Below are 22,226 nucleotides of genomic sequence, written 5' to 3'. Positions count from 1 at the left end.
CCCAGGCCCCAGCCTCACCACACTCAGGGGACTCATCCGAGCCGTCGGCGCAGTCCCGGTCGTGGTCACACACGAAGTGCTTGGGGATGCACTGGCGGTTCTGGCACATGAACTCGCGATCGTCACAGGTGCTGTTGTATACTGTGGACGCAGCAGGCACACGCGGCTTCAGCGGAAGTCTGGGCTGTCCACCCCTGCAGAAGCACTACTACTCCCCCTTGACTCAGTTTCCCCTTCTGCAAAGCGAGCTTGGCTGTCCCCACCCCGGCTCCTCTGCTACTCACGACAGCCCGCCGTGACACTCTCATCGGCGCCATCCGCACAGTCCTTGTCACCGTCGCAGAGCCAGCGCTCGGGAACGCACACGTGGGTGCCCGGGCAGGAGAAGGAGGAGGGGCCGCACGTTTTGCCTTCTGTGGGGACAGCAGGGAGCCCTGGGTGACTCAGGAAACACTGGAGGGCGCCATGCCCAGCAGGAGGAGGGGGAGGTGCATGAGTGATGGGGGAGGGGGTCCTCCCGCATCCCATCCCTGCCGCCCCTCACCACAGTGAGCCGCCTCATCCGAGCCGTCACCGCAGTCATCGCTGCCGTCACACAGCCACTGCTTAGAGATGCAGCGATGGTTCTGGCACTCGAACTGGGCCTCTGAGCAGAACTTGTCTGGGGCAGTTGGAAGCCAAAGTTAGGTGCAGGGAGAGGAAGGTGGGTCGCTCAGCTGGGAAGGAGGGGACCACAGGATGGGTGGGAGAGACAACCATGGCTCTCTATGGGGGTTCAGCCGGAGCGGCAGAGATGCCCCCTGCCCAGCTCAGCGTCCAGGTGGGGGACCTGGGGTGAAGACCCAGGATGCCCTTCTAGGATGCTATTTCCTGAGAGGGAGCCAAGAGGCAGAGTCTGGTCTTGGGATTTTGAACCACATCCGGTGGTGCTCCAGGGCTACTTTTAGCTCTGGGCTCAGGGGTCACTCCCAGTGGCACCAGGGATCGAACTCAAGTCTTGGGGGTTCGATACGCTAGCCTACTGAGCCTTGTCACCAGCCCATGGGTCTTTTTATAGTTGTGGATCACGCATGTGTGGGGGGAATACCTACGGGTGCTGGGGAACCATGTGGGGCCACCCAAGAGGCAGGTGCTCAGGTTCCCTAAGCCATCTCTCTACCCAGGTTGACCAGAGCTGAGACCCTACCCCACCACCCCCTCCCCAGCTCCTGTGCGGTCACTCACTGCAGTGGGTCTCATCCTCGCCGTGCTCACAGTCGTCCTCCTTGTCACATGTCCAGCTCATGGGGATGCAGCGCCCGCTGGGGCAGGCAAAGTAATTCAGGGGGCACCTGGGCCGCTTAACACCTGGGGGGCGGCAGAGGCATGAGCGCCTTCAGGACTGCCTGGCCCCCAACACCCCCTGCTCTCCCCGCTCACTCCCGCCCACTGGCCAGACCTGGGCAGTCACGCTCGTCACTGTAGTCCCCACAGTCGTTGGCACCATCGCACACCCAGCTGGGAGCGTAGCAGAGGGAGGTCCGTTCGCAGGGCTGGAAGCGCACGCCCTTGACCCCCAGCCGGAAGTAGCTGCTGCAGTCAGTGGCACCTGGTGTGGGCAGAGATCAGGGGTGAGGTCAGTTTCCCTCCAAATGCCAGTCTGGGGGCAGCTGCCAGCCCATCAGTCTGTGTGCTGGATCAAGTTGGTTGGTTTTTTTTTCCTATGGGTGTGAGTGTGTGAGTGTGTGTGTGTACGGGGGACTCTCTTAGGAGGTAATCTTGGGGAACAGGCTGACGGGATGCAGGGAGAGGCTGGGGAGGAAGCCTGCTGGGGTGTGGATGAGCAGGAGCCGAGGGGGTGCAGGGCGGGTGCTCACTGCAGTTCATCTCGTCCGAGGCGTCCTCGCAGTCCACCAGCTGGTTGCAGCGGCTGGACTTGCTGATGCAGGTGCCGTCCCGGCAGCGAAACTCACCCACGCTGCAGGCCTTCTCTGCAACAGGATGCACGCAGCCCGTCGTCAGAGCGCTCTCCCTCGCAAATGTCCCAGACCCGGTTGGCACCCATCCGCCCGCAGGGTGCAGGTGGGTGTGGCACTCACTGTTACACGGGATTTCGTCTGAGCCGTCGCCACAGTCGTCATTCCCATTGCACCACAGCAGGTTGGACACGCAGCGCCCGTTGCTGCACTGGCGGAATGTCTTCTTGCAGCGACGCGAGTCTGCAAGGGGGGAGGGTGGCGGGGAGCCCACCCAGTTGCCATCAGCAGCGGTTCTGGGGACACGGCCTGGCTTACAAACCCAGTTCTAGAGCCTGGAGTGGGGCAGCCGGGGCTCCATCCCCACCCCCGTGGTTTCCCCAAAACTGCTCCACCAAGAGCATTAGTCCCTCTCAGTCCGGGCGCCACCCGACCTCTGAGCTTGGGAGGGCTCCTTACTGCAGTAGGATGGCTTCTCGTCAGACTTGTCCTTGCAGTGGGAGACGCCGTCACATGTCAGGCTGAAGTTGATGCACTCGCCGTTGGCGCACTCGAACTCGTCTTGTGCACGGCAAGAGGAATTCACCGCTGGGGGGGGGGGGGTGATGGGGATGCGTCATGAGCCAGGACCTAAGGCCCCTGTGCCCTGTGTGCTGGTGCCCCTCCTCCCACTAATCTTGGTGATCTCCCCAGAGGGCCCACCGGCAGCGCTTGGGAGGCTATGTGCTAGGGAAACAACCTGCCCCAAACAGGCTGGGCATGTGCTCCAGCCCTTTGGGCCATCTTTCCAGCCCCAGAGTTTTTTTTTTTTTTTTTTGGTGGAGCAGGGAGGTTGTGGAGGGCACACCTAGCAGTGCTCAGATCTTATTCCTGGCTCAGTGCTCAGGGATCACTCACGTGGGGCTTGGGGGACCCATGGCGTGTCAGGGATCAAATCCAAGGCTAATTGCAAAACAAATGCTTTACCTGCTATACTAGCTCTCCAGCCCAGAGTTTTTTTAGTTTTGGGGATCCTCCTGCGCGCATGCATGCAAGGCACGTGCTCTGCCACTGAGCCACCCCACCCCCTGTGCTGCCGTCGGCCTTGGCAGCAGGCCGTTAGCCTGAGCGGACAGGGTCCCCGGTGGATGCCTAGGGCGTCCTCCTTCCTCCCTCACCCTGGCAGGTGAAGTCCTCCTGCAGGATGCGGCCCCCACGGCAGGAGCAGTTGACGTGGCCTTGGTGTGTGAGCAGACACAGGTCCTGGCAGCCTCCGTTGTTGATGCGGCACGGGGAGAGCTCGCCTAGGTGGGGAGGGCAGACAGCGGCTCAGCCGTCTCTGCCGGGGGCCCCCACTCCACAGCCTCCGCCATCTGCCCTGCAGGCGGGGTGGGTGCCCAGCCATGGCACGAGGGGGCCGGGGAAGGCTCTGGGAGGGCCCCGCGGGGAGTGTTTGGGGAACTGAGGTGGAGAACGTGGCCTCTGAGGAGATCCGAATCCAGAAGCCTGGGGCCGTGTGTACGGCAGTTTGAGGCCTGAGGAGACTGCAGTCCTCTGTGGGGGGCAGTGGTCAGCCAGCCCAGCATGGGGGCCATGGCCAGTGGGTGCAGACGGCGAAGCAGACAGAGGGGTGTGACCAGGTTCTGGGGGTCTGTGGGGTCTCAGGTGGCAGGGATGAATAGAACAGGTGCTGAGCGTACGTGTGTATGTATGTGTGTGTGTGTGAGAGAGAGAGAGAGAGAGAAAGTTTGGAGGTTTCTTAGGAAAGTTGGAGTAGAAGTATTAGGTGCTTGCAGTCCTTCAGGGAAGGTGTGTCCAGGTTCATGTGTGGTATGTTTGTGGTGTGTGGTGTGTCACTATATCGGGTGTGAATGTGTGTGTGGTCTATGAGCAGCGTCTATGTGGTATGTGAATATGTGTGTGAATGTGTGTGTTATGTGTTGTGTCTGGGGTGTGGTGTATATTTGGGTTTTGTGGTGTGATAGTGTGTGTGTGTCTGTGGTATGTGATGTATGAATGTGTGTGTAGTGTCTGTGGAGTATGTATCTATGGTGTGTGTGTCTGATGTGTGAATGTGTGTGGAGTGTGTGTATGAGGTGTGTGTCTGTGGTGTGTGATGTATGAATGTGTGTGTAGTGTCTGTGTAATGTGTTTCTGTGGTGTGTGTGATGTGTGAATGAGTATGTGTAGTGTGTGTAGTGTGTGTCTGTGGTGTGTGCGTCTGTGGTGTGTATGTGATATGTGAATGTGTAGTGTCTGTGGAGTGTGTGTCTGTGGTGTATGTGTCTGTGGTATGTGTGTGATGTGTGAATGTGTGCATAGTGTCTGTGGTGTATGTTGTCTGTGGTGTGTATGTGATGTGTGAATGTGTGTATAGTGTCTATGTAGTGTGTGTGTCTGTGGTTTGTGGTGTGTGAATGTGTGTGTAGTGTCTGTGTAGTGTGCGTCTGTGGTGTGTGTGAATGAACATATGTAATTTCTGTGTAGTGTGTCTGTGGGATGTGTGTGTGGCGTGTGAATGTGTGTGTATAGTGTCTGTGTGTGTGATGTCTGGTATGTGATGTGTGAATGTGTGAGTAGTGTCTGTGTGTTGTGTGTCTGGTGTGTGTGTCTGTGATGTGTGTGATGTGTGAATGTGTCTGTGCTGTATGTGCTGTGTGAATGTGTGTGTCTGTGCTGTGTGCGTGGTGTGTGCGGTGCGTGTGTGGCATATGTTGTGTCAGCGTGTGTGTCTGTGGGCCAGCACTGTGGGCAGGAGAGCAGGGCGGTGGCGGGAGCCCACTCACAGCTGTTGGTGTCATTGGCCACAGCGATGATGCCCATGGGCTGCTGGGGGATGTCCACGCGCAGCAGCTTCATGTCGCTGCCCACGTACTTGTTGGCCCGCTGCACTGCCCGCCGCACCCAGTCGGTCCAGAAGATGTGCTCCCCGTACACGGCCAGCCCGAAGGGGTGCACTGGCTCCGACTTCAGGATCACCTGCAGGGCAGCACCACGTGGGACGCTCAGGACGGCCCCTGGCATCTGCCCTGCTGGGGTCGCCCCAGCCAAAGCTCTGGAACATCCCCCCAAACAGGAAGAGCCAACGGGGGCTCTGTGCCCTCATTCAGCAGACGAGGTGACCGAGCCCAGTTGCTGACGACAGCTAAGTGGCCCACACCGGCCTGGCTGCCTCGTTCCTCGGCCTTCCTGCCCGGCATGCGCCGCTGCTGCTGTGCCGGCCCGACCCGAGCCCAGCGCCCTCGCGGCCTGAAGACTCACGTAGCGGTGGGAGCCATCGTACTCGCAGCGCTCGATCTTGTCCAGGGTGGCGTCGGAGAAGTAGAGCTTCTCTGCTCGGTGGTCGATGGCCAGGCCGTTGGGCGTGCGGATGTCCTTCTCGATGAGAGTCAGGACATTGGCCCCTGACAGGGCTGCCCGCATGATGCTGGGGTGCAGCTCATTCCAGTTGGTCCAGAACATCAGGCTGGGGGAAGAGGCATGGAGATCAGGGGTCAAATCCAGGGTGTCAGTCGTGGGGGGCCCAGCCAGGCCCGCCCATGGCCAGAGCCAGGGTTCCACTAGGGTGTGGACCAGGCCCCACCAAAGACTCAGAGCCATCACGGTCAAAACAGCTCTGGTGCCCGGGGCCTGCTGCCACTTGGTCTCTGTGTATACACGTGAATGTGTGTACAAGCATGTGTGTGTGTGTGTGTGTGTACGCACGTGTGTGCACATGTATTTCTCAGGGTTTCTGAAACCACATTCCTTGTTCAATGAGAGGCAGTGTAGCCCAGTGAGTCATTCTGGGGGTCCATTCTTGCTCTCCGACTTATCCACTGGGAGCCTTAGTAGTTACTTGATCTCTCCATGCCTCAGTTTCCTTTATGGAGAGATGGCACTATTACCTGCCTCCAACAGAGGAGTATTTGTACTTTTTATTGTTTTGGGGTCACACCCAGAAGTGCTCAGGGGTTACTCCTGGCTCTGCACTCAGGCATTTCTCCTGGCAGTGCTTAGGGGACCATATGGGATTCCGGGGATTGAACCAGAGTCTGCTGTGTGCAAGGCAAACGCCCTCCCTGCGGTAGGCCCCAGTATTTGTACTTTAATGGCAGCTGGTGAGATTTTCTTCTGGTCCTCTATTCCTAAGCGCCCTCTTCTCCCTGCATCCAGGAAAGCCTTGCTGAGTGTCCCCCGTGCCCACGGTCCCTGGACACGGCCCGGGGTGCTCAGGAGTTGTATCTGGGCGTCTCCCCCTGTGCTTTGGCTTCAGTTCCGTAAAGAAGTGATGCAGTGACTTGCTGTGTGCCGACAGGCTGGCGAAAGCCTGAGGGCCAGTCAAGCACCCTGCTGGGTCCTGGGCCCCGAGGTGTGTGGGGAGGCCTGGCTGTGGGGTGGGAGTGACTGCACTTGGAGGCCCCAAGCTGCACCCAGGCCTTTCAGCCCCCAGTTCTCACAGGACGAGCCTCCTGCCTTGCACCCAAGACCCCCAGCTCCACCTTCCAGTGTTCTGGCCCTCAGGCTGTTCTCTGGTATGAGGGGGCTTAGTCTTCTCGGGCCCCTCTGGGCCTCAGCCTCCTCCCGCAGCGTCTCCGTCTAGCCCAAGCCCTGGCCTCGTCCCAGGGGCTTGCGCCATGGCCTCAGCAAGGAGTTGGGATGACGCCTGACACTTGGGTCTCATTCTGGAGGAGGCCGTGTTCTAGGGACTCTCAGCCGGGCTGGAAGGAAGTGCATGGGGCCTCTTTCTCAGACCCTCCGCAAGAAAAAATGGGGCAACCCGAGTCCACTTCCTTTCCTGTTGATCCCCTCACCCCCATACGGGGACTTCCACAGCCTCAGGCCCAGCTCAGCTGTGCAGAGAGGTGAGAGGTGAGAGGTGAGAGGTGCCGTAGAGCATGACCGGCCCTGAAGCTGCCATGGAGAACGGAATCCAGACCCAGGGCACGGCAGGGACCACGGCTCTGACGCATTCCTGCAAAGCACCTTCTCCTGCTGGTGCGGGCTGGGGTCTCCCCAAGACAGCTCAGTTGTGGGTCCCCCCCTTTTTTTGTTTTTTGGGTCACACATGGTGATGTTCAGGACTTACTCCTGGCTCAGTGCTCACTCCTGGTGGGGCTCAGGGGACCATCTGCAGTGCTGGGAACTGAACCCGGGCTGGCCACATACAAGGCAAACGTCCTACCTGTTGCTCTCTGGCCCTCTGGCAGCTTCATTTGCCCTGGCTCTAATTGGCCTCGTTCTCTTTTTTTTTCTTTTTTTTGTTTTTGGGTCTCACCCGACGATGCACAGGGGTTACTCCTGGCTCTGCACTCAGGAATTACTCCTGGCGGTGCTCAGGGGACCATATGGGGTGCTGGAAATCGAACCCAGGTCGGCCAATTGCAAGACAAACGCTCTCTCCACTGTGGTATTGCTCCAGCCCCCGTTGGCCTCGTTCTCTTCCTGACCCTGGCTTAAGAGTCACTTCCCTGGGGACATGGCCCTGGTTTCCAGCCGGGTCAGGTCCTTGTCTCGCATGCCGCTGCTGCAGCCTCGTCAGCACAGGAGGGGCTCAGATCTGCCCGAGGCAGGCGGCCTGCTGTCTTCAGCGAGGCCAGAGCTCCAGGGCCACCAGCAGGGACTGAGTCCCCTAGTGTGAGGGATTCGGAAGCGGAAACACTCTAGTTTATGAACTAAAAGCCAGGGGAAGGATCGTGTCCCCTGACGGGGGGGGGGGGGGGGGGGGGGAGGTCCCGGGGCCGGGGCCAGACAGGTGTGGTCACCAGGTACTTGCTGGGAAGGTGGGGTCCTCCCTCCACCCTGTCCTCGCTCTCCCGGGGCTGAGGGAGGCGGGGTCAGCTGGGCCTCCGGGCCGGGGACCAGACGGGTGCTGGCCTTGAGTTACCTCCCAGGGAAGGAATCCAGGCTCTGGGCCCTTAGTGCTTCTACGTAGCTGCTTTGGGATTTTGTTTGTCCCTTCGTCTCCTAGTAAACGTTCGGGAACACATTCCAAGTGCTACTGAGTTCAGGGAGAAAGCGTTTTGTTTACATGCGGGCCAGGACTGGGGAGGGGAAGTGGAGGCCTCCTTGGTGGGGGTGGGCAGGGCCTGTCCCGAGAGCAGAGCAGGTGTGGGGGGGGTGCTGGACGCCCCCCTGGGTGTTTTCTCCCCTGCTGTCCCTGGCTCGAGTCCTGAATTCCTTTGCAAGCCGCCCCCAGCTCCCCGAGCCCTCAGGCCTGCCCTGACTGGCACTGGGGGGCCCCACACGCAGGCTGGGCTGGACTCTCCCTCCCCGCAGCACGCCCTCTGCCTCTGGGCCGCCCCTCCGGCTCAGCCCTGCCCAGGTCATGTGCGCTGCCACCAAATGAATTCTCTCCCCGGTGGCTGGCTCAGGGCTTCACACGGCAGGCGTTCAGAGGGCAACAGAGTCCCGCAAATACTGGCCCCCCCGTGTACCCCAAATGTTCCTGATGAACACATGGGGAATGTGACGCGGAGGTGCATCGTCCACAGCCCTGGGTATTCCCTTCTGTGTGGGCGCCCGCAACACTATATCTCTTCCTCTTCTATTTCAGAAGACCCCAAAGCTCAGAGAAGGTCACGTAGCTGGCACACAGCCAGGCTGAGGGCCCGTCAGAGCTGGCCTCTCCCTAGCAGCCTCCCACCCTCCGAGGCCTGCCCACCCCACCGTCCGTGGGCCCCGGCTCACTTCTGGCACTCGTCCAGCACAAAGGCCCGAGGATGGTCGTCTCCAGACATGGTGATGACCGTCTCACGCTCAAAGGCCCCAGGGCGGCTCTGGTCCACCGTGTGGCGGGTGATGGTGGATGTGGTGTAGCTGGTCCAGTAGAGCGTGTCCCAGGCTCGGTGATAGGCCAGGCCTTCCACAGAGCCCACGTCTGCAGGGAGACAGCAGCCGAGGGTCAGGCGGGGGCCTGGGGCTACCCTGGAAAGGACTCTGACTGGTGATTTGGTGATTCGTTTTGTTTTTGTTTGGGGGCCACATCTGATGGTACTCAGGGCAGACTCTGCGCTCAGGAATCACTCCTGGTGGGGCTTCGGGGACCCTATGGGATGCTGGCATCAAATCTGGGTCGGCTGAGTCAAGCCAAGCGCCCTCCCTGCTATACTGTCACTACAGCCCAGAGTTTAGGGGGGTGACCAGGGGCGCCACCCCAACATGATTGTGCAAGGGCAAGTGTGGGAACTGGAGAGTCTGGGGGTGCAGCCCTTGGTGGCCTTAACGCCTCCTATGCCACCCTCTTCCCTCCCCAAATGACATGCCCAGTCTGCCTCTCTAACCCCTCTGCCCTGTTCGACAAACTTGTGTGTTTCAGTGACACTTCTCTGGAGCTACAATCGGCCAAGCTGGATGTAAAGTTGGTTTTAGTTAGTCAATCCTACTTAGGCTGTAGTGAGCTTCCGGCCACAAAGCCTCTGAGGGCAGGAGGCGGCTCCAAGAGCCAATGCCCCTGCTCTGCAAGCCGAGAGCTTGGTTCTGTCCCAGCGCCTCTGGGAAGCGCCTGCGAGCACCGAGCCTGGTATCTCCTGCCTACCACCAATGTGTCCCCAAACTCAGGAGGAGGAGGAGAAAGAGGAAGAGAGGAGGAGGAGGAGAAGGAAGAGTAGGAAGAGGAGGAGGAGGAGGAAGAGGAGGAGGAGAAGGAGAAGGAGAAAGAAAAAGAGGGAGAAGAGGAGAAGGAGGAGGAGGAGAAGGAGGAGGAGGAGAGGGAGGAGGAGGGAAAAGAGGAGAAGGAGAAGGAGGAGGAGGAGGAGAGGGAGGAGAAAGAGGAGGGAAAAGAGGAGAAGGAGGAGGAGGAGGAGAGGGAGGAGAAAGAGGAGGAGAAAGAGGAGGAGGAGAAAGAAAGGAGGAGAGAGAGGAGGAGGAGGGGGAAGAGGAAAAGGAGGGAGAAGAGAAGGATGATGAGAAGGAGGAGGAGGAGAGGGAGGAGGAAGAGGAGAGGGAGGAGGAGGAGGAGAAGGAAGAGTAGGAAGAGGAGGAGGAGGAGGAAGAGGAGGAGGAGAAGGAGAAGGAGAAAGAAAAAGAGGGAGAAGAGGAGAAGGAGGAGGAGGAGAAGGAGGAGGAGGAGAGGGAGGAGGAGAAAGAGGAGGAGGAAGAGAAAGAGGAGGAGGGAAAAGAGGAGAAGGAGGAGGAGGAGGAGAGGGAGGAGAAAGAGGAGGAGAAAGAGGAGGAGGAGAAAGAAAGGAAGAGAGAGAGGAGGAGGAGGGGGAAGAGGAAAAAGAGGGAGAAGAGAAGGATGATGAGAAAGAGGAGGAGGAGGAGAGGGAGGAGGAAGAGGAGAGGGAGGAGAAGGAGGAAGAAAGGAGGGAGAGGAGGAGGTGGAGGGGGAAGAGGAAAAGGAGGAAGAAGAGAAGGATGATGAGGAGGAGAAGAAGGAGGAGAAGGAGGAGGAGGAAGAGAAGAGAAGGGAGAGGAGGAGGAGGAGGAGGAGCGGGAGGAGGAGGAGAAAGAGGAGGAGGGGAAGGAGGAGGGGGAGGAGGGGGAAGAGGAAAAGGAGGGAGAGGAGGAGGAGGAGAAACCAAAACAAAATGCTATTCCTGAACCAGTGTTACATAAATATCTTGTTGTGCTTGTTTCGGGGCCACGTCCAAGTGGGTGCTTGGGGGATGGGGCAGGGCTTGGGGATTGCTCCTGGTGGTACTCTGGGGTCCATGTGGTGCCAGGAATCCAACTCCTGCACGCAAGGCGAGTGAGTGCTCAAGCAGTGAGCCACATCCCGGGCTCTTAAGTGCGAGCAAGAGCGACAGCGACGTAGCTGGGTAGTTGAAGAGAAAAAGACTACGGGGTTTTAGTAGCTCCAGGCGTCATGAAGGGGTGGTGGCCAAAGGCTGCATGAATAGAAGTTCTGTCCCCTGAGCCCAGAGGGAGCCAGTGGCCTGCCAGTGTCCCCATCCTGCCCGGGTTATGGAGGGTCAGTGCAGCTTCCGCTCGTTCGCACACAGAGAGGTGGGCCGGGCTATGTGGAGCAGGACTGTCCCAAGAGGCTGAAAGGGCAGGTCTGTTTATGGCCCCACAGCACACCCAGCACCCAGGCAGGAGTCTGGGGGCTTTCTGGACAGGTTAGGCGAGAAAGGGAGCAAAGGAGACACAGGGTGGGGGTGGGGGCCGGGCCTAAAGACGAGAAACCAGCAGCGGAACCAAGAGCTGTTTCCTGGGAGAGGCTGTCTTGGAACCACGGCTGGGGCCGACTGCTCCTTTCAGTTTGTTTGCTTTTCTTTTATTTATTTTTAATTCAAAAAAATTTTTCAGTTTGTTTTTTTGGGCACACCCAGCGTACTCAGGGCTAACTCCTGGTTCTGCACTCAGGGATCACTACTGGCGGGGTTAGGGGGACCATATGGGATGCCTGGGGATGCAACCCAGGTTGGTTGTGCACAAGGCAAGCGCCCTACCTGCTGGACTATCATTCTGGCCTGTTTAGATTTTTCTTAAGGGGCAAACTCGACAGCACAGGAGCCAATGGGATGGCTCCAGCCCTTTGAGCTAAGTGCCACCCCTAACACCCTCTTTTGGGATTGCTCACGGACACCCCACCCCTGAGAGCTGCACCATACTTGCTTGAGCTGAATCTTTTTATAGACAAGAAGCAGAGGCTCCGAGTGCAGAGGGCTGACATCTGTGCTGGGCTGAACCCCAGTGGGCAGCAGCTGCCACAGGGAACCTGGACACGTGCAGGGGTGGTGGTGGGGGGGGAAGGGTTGCCAGCCATGGGCCCAAAGGAGGAGAACCTTGCAAGTAAGTGCAGAATGAGCCAGAGAGATAGCACAGCAGATAAGACCTTGCGCGTGTCCAACTGGGTTCTATTCCTGGCAGAGCACAGTATCCCCCCACCCCCGCCCCCCCAGGCCTACCAGGTGTAAGCCCTGAGCGTTGCTGGGTGTGGCCCCCAAAACAAAACGTTTAGGCGAGCACTGAAGGCGCAGCGTGATTCTCAGGCAGGAGCGGCGTGCAGTGGTGGGGGGGTCTCCCAAGCACCTAGCCCAAGCCCCGCCCACCCAGCCCCCTTGCCCCTCCCCTCTTCCTGGCAAGATCGGGCCCACTCACTCTCCACAATGGTGACCCTCCCAGAGCCGTCGTCGTTGATCTGCTGGATGTTCCCAAAGTGGATGTCGCTGAAGAAAATGCGATTGGGGGTGCCCGGGGAGGAGCCGGCTCGGTAGTCGAAGGCCAGCGCGATGACGTTCTTCATGTGCTCGGGGTCCTCGAAGGGCTGCACGGGCGCGTTGAGGTTGCGCTCGTCCGACAGGTGGATGCTCTTGAGGATGGTGCGCTCCGAGTAGAGCAGGTAGCCCGCGTACTCGCGGCACGACGCGCCGTCCTCCGCCAGCATGCCGTGTGCGCAGGCGCAGGCGCGCTGCCCGCCGCCCCGGTACAAGCACAGCTGCTGGCAGCCCCCGTTGGCCACCGCGCACACGTTGGTGCCTGCGGGGAGAGCGCGGGAAGGCGGGGGGTCACAGGGCCGGGCCCGCCGCGGGGGAGGTCACGGGGAAGGCCCGGCTCTAGGTAGGGGGTCCGGAGGGACAGTACGGCGGGTGGGGCGTTTGCCTGTCATGCAGCCGACACGGGTTCCATCCCCGGCAGCCCACCTGGTCCCCGAGCACTGCCAGGAGTAATTTCTGAGTGCAGAGCCAGGAGTAACCCCTGAGCATCGCTGGGTATGACCCAACACCCCCGCCTCCCAAAATAAAACCCTCAGTTGGTGCCCTGCTCTGCCTCAGTATCTCCAGTTCAGACGGTACCCGCCCCGGTGCCTAGCACCCAGGTTGGTTCCAGAGCCCCTCGACAGCGTCAGCCACAGCAGGATCAGTGCACCCACCAGAAGCTGACTGGGTTCCTCTTACGCCCACCTCTCCTGCCCAGCCCAGAGCCCTCAGGCCCACCTTTTTGCCGGTCCCGGTTGAAGACTTTGATATCCTTGAGCTGGACACCGATGCCCGTTCGCAGGGGCACTGAGTCTGTGGCATTGTCTTTGCTCCCACGTTTGATGGAGCCGTTGGCATGAGTCCTGGGGGGAAGGCTAGGTTAGGAGGGCCAGCAGGAGGACACGGCCAGCTGGGTGCAGGCCAGGGGGATGGGCACCCTCACCTGTCACTCCAGTAGATGAAGTCCTCAAACACAGACACCGAGAACATGTCCATGTTGTTGCTGGACAGAACCACCTCGCGGTTCTCGCCCGTCTCCAGGTCGATGCGCTCAATCTTGTCTGTCCGGGCGTCGCACCAATATAACTTCCCATCCTGCCAGCCAGAGCACCCACTCATGCCAGGTCCCTCACTCCACCTCGTGTGTCCTGCCCCTCCGCTCTGCTGATCTCTCCCCCCTGCTACCGAGCGACCTCCCTCTGCCCACCCCCTGCCCGGCCCCGGGATGGCAGGAATCCTACTTGGATGGTAGGCAGGGTTGGAAGCCATGAGGCTCTGTAGAAAGAGAGACTCAAAGGGAAGCCGGCAACAGGGCAAGGGACAGATGCCCCTCCACTCCCCGCGCAAGCATGGGCTATCCGCACTGGGCTCAGCCTGCACAAACCTGGTAGTCCACTGAGATGCCATTGGGCCAGCTGATGCTGACGTTGACCAGCACCGCCCGTTCAGAGCCGTCTAGCCGAGAGCGCTCGATGCGTGGATACTGGCCCCATTCGGTCCAGAACAAGTACCTGTGGGTAGACATGGGAGTGGGGCTCAGACCGGGGAGGAAGGAGCACCTTAGTGCTGTGGGCTGAGTGACCAGGCCAGTCCCGAGTCCAGGCCAGGGCTGTCCAGCCCAGCCAGCTCCTCACCCCTTCTCTGGGTGCACAGTGATGGCCCGGGGCTTGTCCAGACCCTGCGAGATGACCACGTAGCGGAAGGAGCCATTGAGCCGGGCAACTTCGATGACGTCGAAGCCCTGGTCTGTCCAGTAGATGTTGCCTGCAGAGTGAGTGGCGGGGGTCAGGGGGTGTTGTAGGGGCCAGTGGATCTGGTGCCTGTCCAGTCCCCTCCTCCTGAGGTCCTTTGTCAGAGCCCACCTCCCCTGGGCCCACCCTCTGCTCACCTGCAATCCAGTCCACCGCGATGCCCTCCACGCGGCCGATGCCGTTGGTCACCACGTCCTCACGCCACGTCTGGTCTCTCTTGGCCCGACTGATGGTGCTCAGGCCCATGTCCACCCAGTAAATGGTGTCGTTTTCTGGAGGGAAAGAGGCCAATGGGGGGGTGTCGGTCTCGGGCAGGGCATGATGGGGGTTCAGGCTGGAGGGGAGGAAGTGAGTGCTGGGGGTTCCTGCAGCTCTGTCAGGGGATAGCAAGGTCGGGGGCCCCAGGGCCCCAGGGACACACTACCCCAACTCCCTTCACCACCAGATGGCTCACCAGCATGGAAGTCGATGCCAACAGCCAAGGAGGTGCCCGAAACGGGGACGAGGGCATCTGACTTGTCGTTGGGGTCCAGGGGGATCCCTCGAATTCCCTCGTGCACAGAGTACAGCAGGAAGGAGCCCACGCCTGAAAGACAGGCACGTGCCTCGCTGGTTAATAGGCTTCCTTTCCCTTGGCTCGTCACAACTCAAACCTGTTCTTCTAAGCTTCTCTTTTGCTATCTTCACCGCTCCAACACCCTCGCCTGAGGCCCCAAGCTGGGCAGAGAATGCAGGGAAAGTGCCGGGCCAACCGCCTGCACGACTTACAGCCACCACCAGAGGGCGGCAGACCCTGGACTTGTCTCCCTGTCCCTGGCTCCCACCTGGTACACCCTCAAACTTTTGGGGGGAGATTGTGAGGGAGGTTCAGACAAGACTGGGATGTATGACTCACAAATTCAGATTTTTCACTTCCTCTTTGTCCTCCCCTGTCTGGTCTGGGCCACACGCTCTCTCCATTGAAATTCAGCAAGGCCCAACACCTCACTGCTTAGATAGTTTTGTCTTATTTTTTTGTTTGTCTTAGGGCCACATCTGGCTGTGCTTAGGGGTTACTCCTGGCTCTGTGCTCAGGAGCTCAGTCCTGAAGGTGCCCAGTAGACCATATGGGGTGCTGGGGATCAAACCCTGGTTGGCTGGGTGCAAGGCAAGCGCCCTCCCCGCTGTACTATTGAATCTATATTGTATCTACTATCCTCTGGCCCCTGTTGTGTCTTGTCTTTCTGCTCTTCCTCCCCAGCAGTGCTGGGGGCCCCCAGGCTACCCGCAGTGGTACTAGGGATGAGCCCGGATCCTGAGCCTGCCCACCATGAGCACAACCCCTCTGAGCTGTCTCCTTGGCTCGATACCTCACTCCAAGGACAGTCATTTGGCGTGGGATGGAACCCAGGACACTATGCAGGCCAGGCATGCTAACCCACACCTCGCCTGGTTTTCCCACTCTTCTCAGAATCCTCTCTGGCTTTTATAGCTGTCCCCCCTCCCCTTCCCCAGACACACGCAATGCCCCAGCATCCTGGGTGATTGTGTTCTGTGTAAAATGCTATAGTGAGTTTTGGGAAATCTTAAACAGGAGCGTCTGCTCTGGAGAAATTCTGAGAATGGATGGACAGACTCAAGGCTTCAGCAAGCACACACACACACACACACACACACACACACACACACACACACACACCAAAAAACCCCACTTAAACCTTGTCCAACCCCACGTTTCTTTCTGCAACATTTTCCCACATCAAAGAGGGCGGTTCCCAGGAGTGCACTTGGGGAAAGGGTGTCCTGGGGCTGGCTTGTAAATCAGTCAGTGAGTTCTTGTGAAATGTCTCTGGGTTTCATCCTTTCTACCTGACCCAGCTGGTAAACCCCATCCCTGGCCCTGTCTCCTCACACCAGGATTACTCAAGTCGCCTCCTAACTGGTCTAACCGCCCCGGGTTCCTTCCTCCCCCATCAGCGGCTCACTGCCGCCAGGTTAATCTTCCCCAAACATCACTTTCCAGGCACTGCTGGCAGGGAACCCAGGGAGCCCTGCCCACCTCACAGGTCTCCACCCAGAGCTTCCCTCGCCCTCTGCGTCCCCAGGCCCGGCACCCCAGGGCCCCACAGAGAGCCACTGACTGCTCTGCACCCCTGGCCTTGCGTTTCGTCGCTTCTCTGAGCTTCACAATCAAAGCCTCTTGGTCTCTTACAACCTGGCTCATTGCACCCTCCTCCAGGAAGCCCACATGCCTTCCTCTCAATCCCACTGTAGGCAGTCGCTCATCGATCCTCATCCTCTGGTTCAGGCGTCAGTGCCCTGCCCAGCACCCAGCACAGAAGGTGCCAAGTTAACTCCTGCTGGCTGGGGAAGGAGACAGGGGCCGGGACAGGGGCCAGGGAGGACAGGCGGGTGCTGACCTTCACAGGCCTGCTGGCCACTGCGGAGGCTGTAGCCGGCCGTGCACATGCAGGCGCGGGTGGATGGCGAAGTGGGCAGGCAGAGCTGGGAGCAGTCGCCGTTGTTGAAGCTGCAGGCGTTGGTGCCCTCCTGGTCTACAGGGCGTGAGAGAGAAAGGGCTCAGGCGCCGGGCGACCGGCTCAGACAGAGAAGGCCACTGCCCTCCCCCGGACCATGTCGGGGGACAACTGCCCCGCCCAACGCTGGGGCTTTCTGACCAGGATGGCTGACGACACACAGAGGGTGCACTTTTTTTTTGTTTGTTTGTTTTTGGGTCACACCTGGCAATGCTCAGGGGTTGCTCCTGGCTCTGCACTCAGGAATTACTCCTGGCAGTGCTCGGGGGACCACACGGGATGCTGGGAATCGAACCCGGGTTGGCCGCGTGAAAGGCAAACACCCTACCCGCTGTGCTACCGCTCCAGCCCCACGTGGGTGCGTTTGTGAGGAGGGGTCCCAGCCGCCTCACCCATCTGGACGGTCTCGTCGTACACCTTCATGTGCATCACCAGGGTGGTGCTATTCCGCAGGACCACGGAGCCCAAGCCGTCCGCCTTGTTGCACGTGCCCATCTTCTCTGACACCTGGTCTGCCCACCACAGCTTGTCCCCTGGGCGGGTGGGGGGGGCAGGAGGGAATGAGAGGCTGAGCCTGCCCCCCCATCCACCCCACCCTCCAGCTCCCTTCCCCGCCCCCGTCCCCGCCTGCCCCAGAGCCTCACCCATGATGGCCAGAGCCGTGGCCTTGCCCAGCTGGCCCCGCATGCTGTCGATGACCTCCAGGCCACTCCCGTCCAGGTTGCAGCGGTTGATGGTGTGGTTCCCAGAGCTGATCCAGTAGAGTTTGCTCTCTGGGAAGTCAATTGCCAGGCCTGGAAGACGGGGGGTGTCGCTGCCAGAGAGCCTGGGACCTCCAGGGATGCGCGGGAGTTAAGAACATGACTTTGGGGGCTGGAGGAGGTGGTACAGCGGGTAGAGTGCTTTGCGCATGGCCGACCCGGGTTCGATTCCCAGTGTCCCGTATGGTCCGCCGAGCACTGCCAGGAATGATTCCTGAGCATCGCCGGGGTGGCCCAAAAGCAAAAAACAGAAGTTAAAAAAAATTCATTTTTGAGGCTGGATCAATAATGCAGTGGGGCGGGCATTTGCCTTGCACACAGCTGACCCGGGTTCGATCCCCAGCATCCCATATGGTCCTCTGAGCACAGCCAGGAGTAATTCCTGAGTGCAGAGCCAGGAATAATCATTGAGCATCGCCGAATGTGGCCCCAGAACAAAATAAACAAACAAAAAACCCAAACACATAAAAGAAGAATGTGACTTTGGTGATGAGGATGGAGTTTGAGATTAGGGAGACAAGGAGCAACGGGGGGCTGGGGAGCAGCTCTCAGTGGAGGGGTAGCCTGTCTCGTACCCACGGGGCCCATCTGGCCACTGAAGAGCAGGCTGCGGTTGCTGCCGTCCATGTTGGCCATGCTGATGTTGTCACCATCGGTCCAGTAGAGCTTCCTGGGGGAGGGGGGAGAGGGTCAGAGTCCCCCGTCTTCTCGCACCCACGCGCCCCTCCCCCCCTCGGCCCTGCAGCCCGGCTGACCCGCGCAGAGGGTGCACCACCAGGCCATGGGGCTGCTCCAGGCCCTGCACCACCGCGTTCTTGAAGGAGCCGTCGAGCCGGGCCACGTTGATCTGCTTCTTGTTGTTGTCGTAGCTGGTCCAGAACAGGTTCCGGGACACCCAGTCCACAGCCAGCCCATGGGCGTTGGGCAGATCTGGCGGCACATTGGGGGACGTGAGGTTGGGGGTGTGGGGGGGGCGGGGCAGGGGCCGCGTGGGGCAGGCGGGCAGGCACCTGCAGAGACGACGGTCTCCACACCCGTGCCGTTGATGAAGGCCCGCTTGATGGCCTGGGTGCGCACATCGGACCAGTACACGCGCTGCTCACGGGCGTCGTAGTCCAGCACTGTGACGTTGTCGATATCGGGCACCGTGAAGGAGATGATGTAGTTGTAATAGGGGGCGTCCAGGTCCACGCCCCGGATCTCCATCTGCCGCGCATACAGCAGGAACTTCTTGAACTCTGTGGGGAGGGGGAGGGCAGGTCACTGGGGGCTGCCCACCTCCTTCCTCTTCCTCCTCCTCCTCTCCAGCCCCCTCCTCCTCCTTTTCCTCTTTTCCCTCCTCTGCCTCCTCCCTCCTTCTCCTTCTTCTCCTCCTCTCCATACTCCTCCTCCTCCTTTTCTTCCTTTCTCCTCCTCCTCCACTTATCAGTTTGCTGATGGGGTGGTGGGAGCAGCCTCAATGGGGGTCTCCTGTCTTTTCTTCTTCCTTTTTTTTCCTTTTTGGGCCACACCCAGCGATGCTCAGGGAATACTCCGGCTCCGCACTCAGGAATTACTCCTGGCGGTGCTCGAGGGACCATATGGGATGCTGGGAATCGAACCCGGGTTGGCCACGTGCAAGGCAAACGCCCTACCTGCTGTGCTATCGCTCCAGCCCTCCTGCCTCTTCTTGGGGGTCCCTTGCATGGGGACAGTGGGGCATTGGTGTTGGGGGGCCTCCTACCGTAGCAGGTTTTGTTGTCTGGTTTCAGTTTCATGAGGTGGGGGCAGGCGCAGGACGCGGTCCGGTTGTAGTTGATAAGACACAGGTGGGAGCAGGGTCCCCGGCCCCCGTTGGCCGCACAGGGATTGGGAGCTGGGGAGGAGTGAGGAGGAGGAAGGCCGCCCCGTGACTGGTGGGGCCCGCCGGAGCAGCCCTCCTCCACCCTACTTTTGGCTCCCGCAGCCCCCGCGGCGCCCGGGGCCCTCCTTACCCATGGGCTGCCGGGAGGGGTGATACACCTGCAGGTCAAAGGGCTGGGTGTTGGTCCTCTGGACCACGGTGACGTTGTGGCCGGTCCACTTGTTGGCCTTGGCCAGCGTGTTGGTTCTCCAATCCGTCCAGTACACCTCCCCCCCATACAGCGTCACTGCAAACGGGTGCGACAGGAACTCGTGTCCCCGAAGCACCTCCATGTGGCCGGAGCCGTCGTAACGGGCTGAGTAAATGGCATCTGACCTGGGAGCGTGGTCGGGGCAGAGTGAGGACCCCGCCGCCGCTGGGGACCTCGTCTCCTCCCACACCCGGGGTGGGGGCGGGGGGTCCAGCGCCCACACTCAGCCCTGGGCAACCTGCCTGCCACGCCCCCCGCCCCCAGCGGCTGGAGAACGTGGAAGGCTGGTGGAGTCCAAGGGGTGCAAGGACCCACAGTCTGGCTCTCACACCTGGATTCCTGCGCCCCGGGGGTGCACATGGGGAGACACGGGCAGCAGCCATGCTGCACCGGGGTCCGGGGAGAGACAGCAAACGTGGGTCGAGGGAGGGCGGGGTGGGGGTCCACTGTGGTGCATGGGGGCGCCCCCAGCCCTGCGTCCACTCTCCCCACTGCCAGGTCTGGGGAAAACAGGGCCTCGGGGCGTGGCAGGGGCGCTGACCTGGCGTCAATCCAGAGGATGCGTTTCTCCAGGTAGTCCACGGTGAGCCCGTTGGGCCAGCCACCCGAGCCCGTCTCGCGGTGGATGGTGCGACGCCCGGCCCCGCTCATGGATGCCGCCTCAATGCGGGGCAGGCTGGCATCCCAGTCTGTCCAAAACAGGATCCTGGGGAGTGGCGAGGGCGTCAGGAGGGGGCGGGCTGCTGGGGCCCCTGACACATTGAGGGAGACCTCAGGGGCCAGCACAGGAGCGGGCAGGGCGTCCTCACCCATCTCGGGGGTCCAGTGCGATGGCCCGGGGGTGCTCGATGTCACCGGCCAGCAGGGTAGTGCGAAGGGTCCCGTCTAGCTTGGCCACCTCAATCTGGTCCAGGTTACTCTCCACCCAGTAGATGTTGCCTGCGATCCAGTCGACAGCCAGGCCCTCGGGGGTGGCCAGGCCGTACTGTATCACCACCTCGAAACTCGTCAGGGCTGTGGACAGGAGGAGGTGGGAGGTTATAGAGTGTCCCCCCCTCCCCCGAAGTCACCCACACCATAGATGGGACCTGAATCCAGCTGGAGTTCTTAGACCCTCCACTCTCCCCACCCCTCCAGGTCTTGGGTGGGGAGGGGAGGTCGGGCCAGGCCCCCAGCACTCAGAGAAGCTCCGTACTGGGGTCTCCTGCCAGCAGCTCTCAGAAGAGCTGACCTCTGGCAGGCGCTTTGGAAAACAGACTGAGACCTAACACAAGGGCAGAACCTTCCAGAAGGCACTGCCTAGACTGCCTTAGTGACGCTTCCCGGAGACATCTATGGACCCCGATCCCTTAGAAATCCCTGGGAACAGTGCCCCGCCCTGCAGCTGTCCCCAATCTAAGCTGCTCCCAAGCGTTCTCAGGCACCAGGTAAAAAGTGCTTCCGTGGGTCTGGGCTCAGAGGCCATCTTCTTAAGAGCCTCCTTCCTCAATCGGTCAACTTGTTTATTTTATTTTTTATTTTTTGCTTTTTGGGTCACACCCGGGTCACACACACACACACACACACTCACAGAGCTTATTCCTGGCTCTGCACTCAGGAATCACTCCTGGCAGTGCTCGGGCTATCATATGGGACGCTGGGAATCGAATCCGGGTTGGCCACATTCAAGTTCTACCACTCCAGGCCAACTTGTTTATTTTATCAGTTTTGGGGTCACTCCTGGCAGTGCTCAAGGATCGCTCTCAGCATGGCTCTGAGATCCATGTGGCACCAAGGGCGGGGGGGGGAACCTGGACCTCCTGTGCCCTGCGCCCTGGGCCCTCTAAGGCGGTTATCACTGTCTGTGTTCCTTCCGGTTCTCGCCCTTTCTCTCCCTTATGGCACCCTCCCAGTCTGTGCTGGGTGACTGTGTTTGTATGTGACGTTCCCACCAGCACATCAGCTGCATGGGGATAGACAGGGCTGCTGCGTGCCCGGGACCTGTGTGGGGTAGGTTGGTGTCATTCCGTGTGTGTGTGTGTGTGTGTGTGTGTGTGTGTGTGTTGGACGGAAAAGTGTGTGCGAGTCAGGTCTCCTGGGGCAGAAGGCCGGGTTCGAGTGCCCACCCTACGTGGCTTTTTACTCTCCAGCCTGCAATCCTAGGATTTGGGGAGCCGAGGAGCTCCCGATTCCAAAGAAAAGGCTGATCATTTCGTTAATTATCAGGCTGGCAGTTCTGCCGACGATAATTACGGGGCGTCAGGCACGGAGACCCACAGCAAAATCTAACCCAATTAACATGAGTGTGGGGGGCGGGGGAGCTACGGCCCTCGAGCCTGCCTGGATCTGGGCCCGTCCCGGTGTGCACTCCGCCCACTTGGGTCCCAGGGGGGTGGGCGGTCACCTCCGTTGTCCAGCAGCTTGCCGCGGTAGATCTTGTCCTCCACCACGTCGGTCCAGTAGAGGGCGCTCTGGTTGAGGTGGAAGTCCAGGGCGATGGTGTTGCGCAGCCCGGGCACCAGGACACTGTAGTCACCTTTGTGAAGGTCGATGCGCCGGATCTCATGGCGGTTGGAGAAGATGATGAAAGGCTTGAAGGGGTCTGGGGCAGGGGAGGAGGGGGAGCTGGGTCAGCGGGGGCCTGGTGGCCGCGATGACCCGACACTGACCGCGGGCCTCCGGGCAGCGCCTCACCCAGGCTGCGGCAGCTCTCGCCGTCAGGCTCCAGCACCCAGCCCTCGTAGCAGGAGCACTTCACGCTGAACTTGTTCTGGTCGCACTTCTGGCTGCACTTGAGGTGCTTGGCACAGTAGCTCTGGATCTGGCAGGTGTGGTTGTCGGGGCCCAGCTCCATGCCCAGGGGGCACGAGCACACGATGCCCTCGCCAGGGGCCACCGAGCAGTTGTGGCTGCAGCCGCCGTTGTTCAGAGAGCACTGGTCTGGGGTGGGAGGCAGCAGGTGGGCGGGCAGTGAGATAGAGCCCTGCCCGCACCGTCCCCTGCCTCCAAGCCTGATGGGCTTAGTCCTGTAGCATCCCCGGCTCCCTTCTGGGCCAGCCGCTCGGCCC

The 22,226-nt window shown here is 60.3% G+C and overlaps 1 protein-coding gene across 1 annotated transcript in view; it reads right to left on the bottom strand.

The window, feature by feature from the left end:
- LRP1 (LDL receptor related protein 1) overlaps positions 1 to 22,226 on the bottom strand; it is an 88,772-nt gene that overhangs the window by 18,098 nt on the left and 48,448 nt on the right. Inside the window, exons 23-53 of the mRNA XM_056117631.1 lie at positions 21,853 to 22,098; positions 21,563 to 21,760; positions 19,989 to 20,193; positions 19,721 to 19,885; positions 19,060 to 19,304; positions 18,810 to 18,941; positions 18,097 to 18,324; positions 17,842 to 18,016; positions 17,662 to 17,756; positions 16,970 to 17,119; positions 16,718 to 16,858; positions 16,209 to 16,343; positions 14,264 to 14,395; positions 13,947 to 14,081; positions 13,693 to 13,822; positions 13,443 to 13,569; positions 13,002 to 13,153; positions 12,797 to 12,921; positions 11,961 to 12,338; positions 8,604 to 8,793; positions 5,196 to 5,400; positions 4,721 to 4,913; positions 3,113 to 3,238; positions 2,415 to 2,543; positions 2,079 to 2,198; positions 1,857 to 1,970; positions 1,439 to 1,588; positions 1,225 to 1,347; positions 545 to 661; positions 285 to 413; positions 19 to 141 (exon numbers count right to left, since the gene is read on the bottom strand). Of these exons, the coding sequence (XP_055973606.1) occupies positions 19 to 141; positions 285 to 413; positions 545 to 661; positions 1,225 to 1,347; positions 1,439 to 1,588; positions 1,857 to 1,970; positions 2,079 to 2,198; positions 2,415 to 2,543; positions 3,113 to 3,238; positions 4,721 to 4,913; positions 5,196 to 5,400; positions 8,604 to 8,793; positions 11,961 to 12,338; positions 12,797 to 12,921; positions 13,002 to 13,153; positions 13,443 to 13,569; positions 13,693 to 13,822; positions 13,947 to 14,081; positions 14,264 to 14,395; positions 16,209 to 16,343; positions 16,718 to 16,858; positions 16,970 to 17,119; positions 17,662 to 17,756; positions 17,842 to 18,016; positions 18,097 to 18,324; positions 18,810 to 18,941; positions 19,060 to 19,304; positions 19,721 to 19,885; positions 19,989 to 20,193; positions 21,563 to 21,760; positions 21,853 to 22,098 (5,013 nt within the window). The remainder of the gene's footprint in view (positions 1 to 18; positions 142 to 284; positions 414 to 544; positions 662 to 1,224; positions 1,348 to 1,438; positions 1,589 to 1,856; positions 1,971 to 2,078; positions 2,199 to 2,414; positions 2,544 to 3,112; positions 3,239 to 4,720; positions 4,914 to 5,195; positions 5,401 to 8,603; positions 8,794 to 11,960; positions 12,339 to 12,796; positions 12,922 to 13,001; positions 13,154 to 13,442; positions 13,570 to 13,692; positions 13,823 to 13,946; positions 14,082 to 14,263; positions 14,396 to 16,208; positions 16,344 to 16,717; positions 16,859 to 16,969; positions 17,120 to 17,661; positions 17,757 to 17,841; positions 18,017 to 18,096; positions 18,325 to 18,809; positions 18,942 to 19,059; positions 19,305 to 19,720; positions 19,886 to 19,988; positions 20,194 to 21,562; positions 21,761 to 21,852; positions 22,099 to 22,226) is intronic.

Source organism: Sorex fumeus, unplaced genomic scaffold, assembly GCF_029834395.1.
Source record: "Sorex fumeus unplaced genomic scaffold, SorFum_2.1 ptg000035l, whole genome shotgun sequence".
In the NCBI taxonomy this organism is placed as follows: Eukaryota; Metazoa; Chordata; class Mammalia; order Eulipotyphla; family Soricidae; genus Sorex; species Sorex fumeus.
The sequence above is the reverse complement of the archived record's forward strand: the minus strand, read 5'-3'. Positions and strand labels throughout refer to the sequence as shown.